The sequence below is a fragment of the Falco naumanni genome, chromosome 4 (genome assembly GCF_017639655.2).
Source record: "Falco naumanni isolate bFalNau1 chromosome 4, bFalNau1.pat, whole genome shotgun sequence".
In the NCBI taxonomy this organism is placed as follows: Eukaryota; Metazoa; Chordata; class Aves; order Falconiformes; family Falconidae; genus Falco; species Falco naumanni.
The window spans coordinates 23,968,594-23,979,310 of record NC_054057.1 but is presented as its reverse complement, the minus strand read 5'-3'; the positions used below and the strand labels follow the sequence as shown (position 1 = coordinate 23,979,310).

Sequence of the window (10,717 nt, the reverse complement as noted above, 5' to 3'; positions counted from 1 at the left end):
TTGGTTTTTGGTCTTATTTAATAATGAGGCAGAAATGGGACTACAGCTTGAGAAGTATATGATCCACATCAATATGAATGTATTTGCACTGAACTGATCATACTGCCTGCCAACAGCAAGTTGTCAAATTTTCAATCCATAATACAGATGCTAAATTTGTCAAGAGGTATTTCCACAAAACATTCTCCAAAATTAACAGATACATTGAGGAAGGCACCCAGTGATCAACTGGGATCAGGCACATGAAGTACAGAATGACTTGGGACACATAGTAACAGGCACACTTGGATCCAACAAATGTGATTCCAAATTGAAATACAACAATTCCTACCACTCACCACTGCCACTATCCATTACCACAGTGGATGTGTAGCAGAGTCTTATAAAAAAAAAGGCACTCTCTTAAAAATGGAGGGGGGAAAATCCCCTCTTCTCCCTGGTTTTGATTTTTAGGTCTAACAAGGAACTTGAAGAAGTCAGTGACATCATATACTTTTCAGTAGCCTTTAGTGGGGGTTTCAGTGTGTATGCTATTCATGTGAAAGAATGTGTTCACTAAATAATGCTTACCTAAACCGCAGACCTGTGCCTGCACACTTTTGGGAGCTGGTATCCCACTGACTCATCAAGGAAGAAGTTAATTGCTCTGGACAACAGTTGAAGTAGAATTAGGCCAAACACATCACAGAATTTAGTCTTACCCCTTGCTTAACCATCTAAGTCCTTCATCCAGTGTACTCTGTAGACAGTAGGTGATAAATAAGCACAAATTATCTATGGTTGGAGTAAAATTAAGTTTGTTGAAGAGCATGTATACACCTGTGTGCATACAGCAGGAGTACACACGATATAACAGAAGAACAGAGCTGGCACCAGAGAGCCCACTGAAGGAAGGGCCAGGACTAGCCAGTGGCTCCCGCTTACCTACACCCTCAAAGAACTTTCAGAGGGAGCTTCGCAGACAGCTACAAGAACACAACTGTATACACTCACTTGCAGGCATTAATACCCACTTTCAGAATACCACAATTAAAAATTAGAAACAGAAAAATTGCTCCCCAAACCTCAATGCCTCTTGGGGGGAAAAATGAAAACAAAACAGCAACACTTCTGACCGCAACAAGACTGGTTGTCTAGCGGAAACTCTCAGTCCTGCTTGGCAGCAAATTCATTATTTCTAAACCAAGAAGTTTCACAACATATTCAAAACCCAGTGAAACACCAAAGCCTATATGGAACGTGGCTGAATAACAAATACAATCATACACAGAGTAAGGAGGAAAAGACCTCAGGAGACAACCAGAAGCAGAAGCAGTGGCAGTACTCCTGTCAGTAAGTCTTGGTCATACTCTCGGCTGCTCAGCGTTGGAGCCTAGATGACATCTCGCCATGTCTGACACCATAATAACACAGGTTGTACAATACTTTCCATCTGGAAAGGGGAAAAAATGTGATCCAGAGATAACTTGCTCTTTATTTCACACCAACTGCTGTGTTCACACATGTCCTCATACGATACTCGTTCTGTACATAGATAGAGACCTTCAACACCCACATCAACAAGGTAACTCAGACTGTTTCTCTCATCCTTTCAGGGCAAGAGCTAAACACATCCATTCAAGCACTGAGAGAACTACTGTTCTACTGTACTATGTTGGAGCAAGTCAGATCAAAAGATACAACCAGGTACAAAAAGACACAGCTAAGCTGTTGGTGCTCCTTAGCAGCTTTTACACCCAGTTACACGCTGACAGCCACAGGAAGTTCCTCTGCCTCAGACACATTTCTGCTGCACAACATGCAGCAGCATCAATTCCATGTAATCACTGCTGCAACAGAAGTCAATCCCATACCTCTTCAGGAGGCCTGTGCATACCTTCCAAGGCAAACACCAATCTGTCAGCCCTCCAGACTGCTCTCCTGCTACATGGAGGTACGACAGCTTGTTTGGAGACCTCTTAACTTGGAGCTGGATTGTACAACACTGAACACACCTAGCAGCAGCTCCAGAGGTCAATTCTACCTTTATGGTTGTCGATGAGGAAGAAAAAAACCCAAAAACTACATTGCCTTCCCCACAGCTCAAAGCATCCCAAAAGCGCATAAAAATATCAGCTTTGCTCCCCATAACGCTCAGATATGCCAGCTCCTCAGCATTGTGTCTTTCATAGCATGTAACTCTTCACAAAAAATGCCTTCTGGATGAGGAGGTATTTTGAATAGTTTTATAAATATGGAAATAATGTCCATCGGATGGCTGCATCTAACAACATATCACATGAGAGTACTCTGGCAGCTCATGAAAGTTTCCAGACTTAATGGAAAAGGCCTCAGGCTGGAAAGTGACCAAGATTCCAAAACATTCAGGCAAGTGCTGGAATAAAATACTGCAGTGAAACATCCTCATGAAGCAAGATGAAGTGGACAATTCTTTTGCTTACAATATCTGTAAAGAGAAAAAAACCCAACAAATCCAGCTTAAAATGGGAAAAAATACTTTAGTATTACATTTACAGAACACCATCATAATACAATGCTTCTACCAGTGCTGACAAAAGGATGATTAGACATATCACCCTGTAATATTTAAGTCCTTGAGGGACTATGAAGCATTACTAAAGAGTCTATGAAAGCTGATACCAAAAAGGAAATATGTAATGTATAGGCCTATAATGCTATACCCATCATTTAAATCTTCCATGGTGTCCTGGTTTTGGCTGGGATTGAGCTAGTTTTCTTCTTAGTAGCTGGTGCAGTGCTGTGTTTTGGCTCTGGTGTGACCTATGTTGACAGCACACTGATGTTTCTAGTTGTTGCTGGGTAATTTTTACACGAAGTCAAGGGCTTTCCAGTTTCTCAGGCCCTGCTAGCGAGAGGGCTAGAGGGGCCCAGGAAATTGGGAGGGGACACAGCCAGGGCATCTCACCCAAACTAGCCAAAGGGCTATTCCATACCATGGGACTCATGCTCGGTATATAAACTGGCAGGGGGAGGGGTGGCTGGGGTGGGCTGATCGCTGCTCGGGGACTGGCTGGGCATCGGTCAGCAGGTGGTGAGCAACTGTATTGTGCATCACTTGTTTTCTTCCTTCCCTTTGAACTTCATTCCTCTCCCCTTCTCCCTCCTTTTCATTATAACTGTATTATTATTGTTTTGGTTTATTCCAATTTTTAAATTGTTTTATCTCCACCCTCGAGTTTTAACACTCCTATCTGATTCTCCTCCTTATCCTTCTGGGTGAGGGGGTAGTACGTGCTATTTAATTATTGGCTGGGGTTAAACCATGACACATGGGAAATTCTTAGCATCTGCACTACACCATAATACACAGATGTTCACAGGAAAAGCATACAGAGTTAGCAAAATATGATATAAAACCCTGCACAGGGTTCTGCCAGAAAGAACATATTTTTATGATTAGAAACAGTAGATGCATAAAAAGTATTTGGTATTAAAATCAGCTTGGTGCTGAATGTAAGAAAGCATCTGAAAAAAAACCAACTAAAACAAACATGTCAGTAAATATCAGTTTCTCTGCTAGAAACCAGGGGCTTTGTTTTAAGACTTTTAAAAAATATAACACCTCAAAATAATAATAAAAATAGTAGCTTCAAAACAATGACAACAAGAAGACACCCATGATTAGTCTGAGTATTCAACTTGATATGTATAAAAGGGCCTGGCTTAAATACTTTTTTTAATTATTTTTTTCTCCAAACACTTAAGGCCTGAAGCTTACAGCCTAGAAGTAAGATATTAAAAGTCCTCCATGTTTCAAAGAGACGAAACAGAATATGTGCTGTTCTGCTGTGACAACAAATATGGCAAACATCCCTCCTTAACAGGAGCTTGCAAGCAGAGCTGTTGAACTTACTGCACAATGCTTTTGTGGGATTGACCTGCTGTCCAGCAAGCAGCTGCTGCAGCTTCCTGATGTCTATGCGTGCTTCAGCCATGCTTTCCAGATCTCTGTCTTGAGCAGAATCTTGACATTCATCCACTGATGCTAAAAGCATGAGAACATAACACAATCAAAACAGCAGGAGTTTCGAGACCCATAAGGATGCACCTGATAATCACTGAACAGCTGGTACTCAAATGGGCTGTTTTTCAGAAACTGCAGTGCCCAGTTTTCCTACCAAGTTCTCAAGGATACTGGAAGAGGTTCCCCCACAAACATGAAACAGCCATGGGCCACTTTTCTTTTTAAGATTTCATTTAAAGACTTCAAAGTACTTGAAATTTTTTTTAAGGACTAACAAGGTAAGTACTGTTACCAGCATCACACCTAAGTAGTAAGATCAGACAGACACAAGAGGCAACAGAGAAACTCACCCCAGGGAGGATTTCCCAAGTCTTTAAAATGTGTTGTTACAGATACTAAGTCAGTTTCTATTTTCAAGTTCATTTCTCCACTCAAGTTTGCTTCAATCACCTGCAATACAATCAAACTCAACTTTAGGCAAGCCACTTTCACACTGCAAAATTACAGAATAGAGTGCAGTCAAAAACACGCTTCCAGAAGCACTTCGGTGCCTTCACAGCTCAATTGTACTTTTTGAACAGGGTTTGAACATTTAAGCGTTCAGTTAAAAAAATGCCTTTCTCATCCTTCCTGTGTGAATTATCCCAGGCTAACCTCCCTGAAATGATAAGAAGAAAGAAATTCAATTGCTATCCAGTAATTTTACAACAAGTACTGGCTTTGGGAAGTTCATGTGCTGAGGAAAAGACTTTAGAAGAAAGAGCCTGAAGCCGGAGAAATGCAACGTTTCCTGCTTTTCTACAAACAGAAAGGCACCTAGACAGTCCACATGACACACACAGAAAATAGGATGCACCAAGAGGCGACCTGCAGTTGCAGAGTTGCTTTCAAAGATTTACAACCAGAAAATAACTGCACCAGAACAGTACTCCAAGCAGAACTTTGACCTGCTAAAAATCCTGGAAAAGGGCTGAGAGCTTTCAAATTCCATCCTGACAAAGTGTCCAACCAAGAGACTGTATATGACCTCACACAAAGCCCAAGCAGATCAGAGGATTCCTGAAGCACATCCAAGCACTTCACTTCTGTGATTAGAATTCTCAGTAATTTTAAAAAGAGGCTCATATCAGAACTAGAATCTCCTGTAGAACGGAGATGCCCACAGATGAATGCTCCCAAACAATGGCAAGTGCTATGTGAAAGAGCTTCTAAGCTGTTTTTGCAGCACTGATCTTGAGCAGTTTTACTACCAGGATGCATCTAGCACAAAAATTTAACTGTGACATGATATTTTTGTTCTTTAGTAATGGGAAAGCATGTAGAAGATGCATGTTGTCTGCATCCTCCCTCAGAACTATAAAGCTATTTCACAGATTTATTTATTTTCCTGCTTTGGAGCAGGAGGTAAGGTACTTCGGAAGGTGGGTAAGCCCAGTGTTAACACGCTATCTCTTCTGAGTGTTGCTGAACACCAAAGTACAATCCAATCACACAGCTATCCTGCACGAGAAGAGATCTTCAACTCTGGAAACAAAGCAGTGATACTGTACTTAGTTGTGTGCAAGCACTTCCACTGAGGACATGGGAGAAGGAAGAAGACAGAAAAAACAAAAACTCCATAACAGCAACAAAGCAGAAGAGTTTGAAGTGCTTAGTCTCGTATTTGCAGGATGGCTGTCATTTGCAAAACTGCCAGAAACCCAGGGTAATCACTCAACTCTTCCAAGACTTGGAAGACTGAGACTGTCTCAGTGTTTACAGAAAATTTCCCATTAATCAAAACTGGTATGAACAGCCCCCAAACCAAACTATTCCAAAGCTCTATGCTTACTTACTAACTCTCATGTCAGTCAATCCTGGTGACTGTGAGCAACAACTACTAAGAAAAAACCAAACCCCTTTTCTGGCCAAGTACATAGGGCTTCTTTCAATGGAAGGCCCACCAGCACTCCAGAAACCCAGCACAGACTGGAAACCCGCTATGTCAGAGTCTAAAGCACAGGCTGATATCCAGGAGCTATTAGCAGGATTCCCTTTGAACTCCACCTCAAGTTTACCTGAAGTTCATTCACACAGACATCTAACACAAGATTCCATAGCATTTCTTTAATGGAATCACCTGTGAAGTCTCCAGCTAGCGATTTCTTACCAGCTATGAAGACTGGCTTGTGGATTCAGTACAAAGAGCACCACTTTTCTGGGAAGCCCAGGACAAGCTCTCCAGTGTAAATCCTAAAATAAACCCCATCATTCTCTTCAGTACTTACAGTCTTCACGTGCCTTTAGTTCAATGTCTGACCCTTCCCAAAACAAGGTACAATATGGGGGGATGAGTCTGGACAACAGGGCAACATCCTAAGTCCAAGATAAAATAAGGTCTGTAGGACGCACACCTGAAGTACCTTAACTTACAACAGAATTGCTGAGATTCTTCATTCTCTCCACAACAGTCTTCATTGTTTTCAGCACTGGTAGGTAAATACTGACCTAGAAAGATGTAAGAACTGCATTCACACAAATATTTCATATGTGATTGGAACACGATGCATTTATTTCTCCCTTCAATTCTATCTTATTTTGGACTTGGCTATCTATTGAGTGTAGGAAGCACAATATTTAATTGAAATCAGTGAACGTCTCGGGAACAGAGGAACTCTTTCCCATTATACCAGCAGGTCACCTCTCTAGTAATTGCTAGCCCAAGTCTGTGATCAAAATAGACAGGTTTTAGCAGATCAGATTCTCACATGAACCTACATCTGTGTTACTGAGCAGTTAATAGTTACTATAGCCAAAGAGAAAAGAACATGATTCCCATGGTACTGTAATTATATCTGGTATTGCATCAGTGTAAATCTGAAATAAAATACATCAAGTTTCTACCGAGTCACGTGTCTTCAGAATTTAAATACTCTTAGTTATAGCAGTAAGAGACATCTATAACCTCAAACAGGAGCACATCTGCACAAAGACCTTTCCTTGCAACTCCACTAAAAGTCAAAAATTACGTAGAAAGCATATATATATAAATCAGGGGAAAGCATATATATATAAATCAGGGGAAAGCATATATATATAAATCAGGGGAAAGCATATATATATAAATCAGGGGAAAGCATATATGACTGTGGCAGGTAGACCATGAATTTCAGAAAGATCAGATTATTTGGGCCACTTGATACCCAACCAGCTGAAACAACCTAAACCTGTGTTAGGTTTGGAGATGCTCCTACCTAAAGCCATCCAAGTCCTTTGCTCCTCTCTTCCTCCACCTTGAATATCACAGCAACAACTGGTAGCCAACTGCTCTGTTTCCACAGGTTCTGGACTCTCTTAAAAAAAGTCCAGATGGAAGCCATGTCCCATCCCCCTCCAGACCTCTAGCCTCCAACCTTCACTCTTTCCTTTCACTTTCTCTCCAAAACCCATCAGTAGTACACTTTGCAGCAACAGCATTTCACTTGCAACCTCCCCTTTCTGTAGGGAATATAAAAACGGAGGCTTACATCAAAGTCTGGCACACTGGGCTCCCTGAAGTCATTCCATAATCTTCTGGGAATAACCCCCACAGGAATGTCATGTGTCACAATCCTACTGCTGCTTGATAAAGATGGCTTGAGGGAGAGAAAGGATGTTCTTTCAGTTAAGAACGGTACTTGAATTCCAGATTCAAATTTTTCAGATCCACTCTGGGAAATACTGGAACTGAGTGCCTCAGACACTCAGTTCCAGTTTTCCATTGCTTCCTATTGGACCACTATTAAGCAGACTTCCCTTTTGAATAAGGAAGTGGTTGTGAGGTATCAGCCATTAGTATTTATAAGCTATCCTTAGCTGAAGAGGTGTTAACAAAAAAAATTTGGAAGAATGCAGTTTGAAACAGAAAGGCAGGACAAAAGCACTGCACTGCAAACACTACACTGAAACCTCCTTCACCTAATAGCTTCAATGAGACGGCAATAATATGCAGACGATTTAGAGAATGAAGGAGTGGAGAAAAGCAGACATTAGAATAAGGTGCTTCAATCACAGAGGTTTCATTCTTCCTCCATCTCTTTGTTGCTTTTTGGAAAATACAAAGCTGGTTCTGTGTGCTACCAACCATGAGGGCCAAAAAGGCTAGTGAAATGAAAAACAGCATGATTTTTCTTTATCTAGTTTTCTAGAATAACATCAAAGACTACTAAAGCTTTTATCTGATCTTAGGAAAAGCACTTAATTTTCAAGAGCTTTTTTCTTAATAATGAAGATAAAATCATGGTTGCACTTACTAATTCCACAGCGACTCTGAGACAGGGACAGTGTTTGTTAGTTAACTTGATCTTCACTGCCTTCGCACTTTGGGCAGTTTTTAATGCTCTCGACAGGTTCTCAGGCACCACCTCTAAATAGATTTCATTGTGTTCTGGAGCTACACCTTCCATCTGAAATTCATCGAAGAAATTCCCCTACAATTTTTGAAAATTGGGAGATACAAGAAAGCAAATGAAGGGGGGAGAAAAAAAAAAAAAAAAAAAGAAACAGGCAGAGAGGCAAGTTTCACTTGACAGGTGAAAACTGATAGACCTTAAGCTTAGACCTGCGTGCACACAATGGGCAGCTTTCCCCTGCCTGCACCACCTGCAGGAAGCAAGACAGGCCGCAGGAGCAGGAAGGCCCGTTGCTCGAAGCTAAACCTATTCATTGCAAGTCCTGCCCCAACACCCCTCAGTCCCCAAAACTGGGGGTACGGCCGGTGAGTTACGCTCTCCTGTTGCAGTGCAGCGCAGCACCCGCAGCAGCAGGAGGCTGCACCACTGCCAGGCACCCAGCACAGCGCGGGGCCGAGCGGCCGGGCCTGGCGAGCCCCAGGGCCGGGCCCCGCAGCGCCCCGCAGCCCAGACCCAACAGCCTATTCACGACCTACCGGCCCTGCCCGGCCTTACCTGGCACAGCTCGCACCACATGCCGACGCCGCCATTCGCGACCTTATCGGAGAGGATGAAGTACAGCTTGCCGGCGGTGAGGCGCAGGGTGCAGGCCTTGGCTAACTTGGCGATGGTGTTAACGACACCTGACAGGGGTGGGGGGTGCGTTATGGCGGGCACCGCTTCACACAGCTCATCCCAGCGGGGCGGGGAGAAACGTTCCGTCTCTCAGAAAGCAGCTGGCACCGCCGCGGAGCCCCGCACACCCCGCGGGGGAGGAAACGCCTCCCGCCCCCAAAGGCCTCTGGCCCTGCGGCCCCCGCCGCCATTCCTATTCCCTCCCCCGGGGGGGGGGCCCGGCCGCCCGCCGAGGCACGGCCGCCCCCCGGCCCGCTCGGCCCCAGCCCCGGCACACTCACGGCTGAAGTGGTTGAGGCAGGCGAGATCCACGATCTTAGCCCGGAATCGCATGGCGCCGCCGCACCACCCACTGCGGCCGGGGCGGGCCGGGGCGGGCCGGGGGCGGGCACCGCGCAGCCCCGGGCGGGAGCCGCAGTGGCGGCCAGGGGCGGGCCGGGAGCTGGGCGGGGAGATGCTGGAAGAGAGAGGAAGATTCTGAAAATGAAGAGAAGTTCTTAGAAATCGGGCAGATTTATGCAAGCAAATGCTGGCGGACACCCGGGGTCCCTTGGCTGGCAATGCCAGTGACCGCTAGCACGGAACCAAGCACAGCTTTCTGCCTGACCTTCCTAGGCCAGCAGCAGTGTCTCTGCTACGAAGGGAACTCAGGACCTCGTAATAGACCCTGGGAGGAAAGGGGCGAGTGGTGTGAGAGGGAACGTGTGAAGCAATCAAGCAGGTTAAGAGCTCCGATCTTGTTTTTTCTTAAATGAACACCAATGTCCTGATCCACCAGGAGCTGTCATTTACTCGGTCTCACCTTTGCACCTCATGGGCTGCGTTACCTCACCAGTACAGCGCAGCAGCCTGCCCCTCTCCTGACTGCCCTGTGCCCTATAGCCTTAGATGGACAGCCTCTCCTGAGAACTCGGTGTCACAGGGTTCTACAAGAAGCTTACTTTGCTGCTCTGACTACTCCTGCTTTTGCTGGTTTTGGTCATGCCCTAGCAGCCTGTGAAGCTACCTGAGGCCTAAGTGGTGACTGCTCTCTTCATAGCGGGCAAGCAGAGCTGTGGGTCCTGAAAGCTCCATAAAGAATGGGTCAATTGCCTGTGAAGGACTCAGCAGCTTAGGCAGCGAGGAAATGCTCACCAAGTCCTGGAGCTCTCACTCCAGGCTGATGGAAGAAGTTAGGGCTGAAATCTTGGTCCTTGGCCTTCCCACACCCCTCATCATGGAGAAGGTTTGGAAGACCACTTCCTATTAATGGGGGTGAGGGGTGGAAGTATGCTTGGCAGAGGGTGCAGAACTTCTGTCTCTAGAAGGCCACAATGAGGGCTCTCTGCAAGCAGCTGTACTGCTAGGACTCCACCTTTTCTGCAAAGCTATTCAGATGGATGATTCCCTCTGAAATCTCATTACCCCAGCTCTGAGTGGCTGGAGAGACACTCGTGATGTAGCTGGTTGCTATGTGCCTACCCAGGAAGGTTAGAGTTCTTCTAAGAGTGGCACCAAGCCCTCTTGCTGAGGAAGCCTGGTGTGGGGCATCATCAGGACAGTGCTGGAGGACTGTGCCAAAGGGCCATGCCACAGGAGCACTCTTCTGTTAGAGTTCAGAAAGACCTAGGAAAAACTTCAAGTCATGAATCTCAGAATATTCTGTTGAATACTAGAACGCTTAAAATTTATCTGCAACATTTAGTAA

The 10,717-nt window shown here is 44.7% G+C and overlaps 1 protein-coding gene across 1 annotated transcript; it reads right to left on the bottom strand.

Moving 5' to 3' along the window:
• Positions 1 to 1,454: 1,454 nt before the first annotated feature.
• Positions 1,455 to 9,432, bottom strand: HUS1 (HUS1 checkpoint clamp component). Its single transcript, XM_040592158.1, has 8 exons — positions 9,312 to 9,432; positions 8,911 to 9,038; positions 8,257 to 8,433; positions 7,492 to 7,599; positions 6,398 to 6,472; positions 4,336 to 4,435; positions 3,875 to 4,006; positions 1,455 to 2,446 (listed from the first exon to the last, which is right to left on the bottom strand). The coding sequence occupies exons 1-8, from the start codon at positions 9,361 to 9,363 to the stop codon at positions 2,364 to 2,366; spliced, it is 855 nt and encodes a 284-aa protein (XP_040448092.1). The 5' UTR covers positions 9,364 to 9,432; the 3' UTR covers positions 1,455 to 2,363.
• Between the last annotated feature and the right edge of the window lie 1,285 nt (positions 9,433 to 10,717).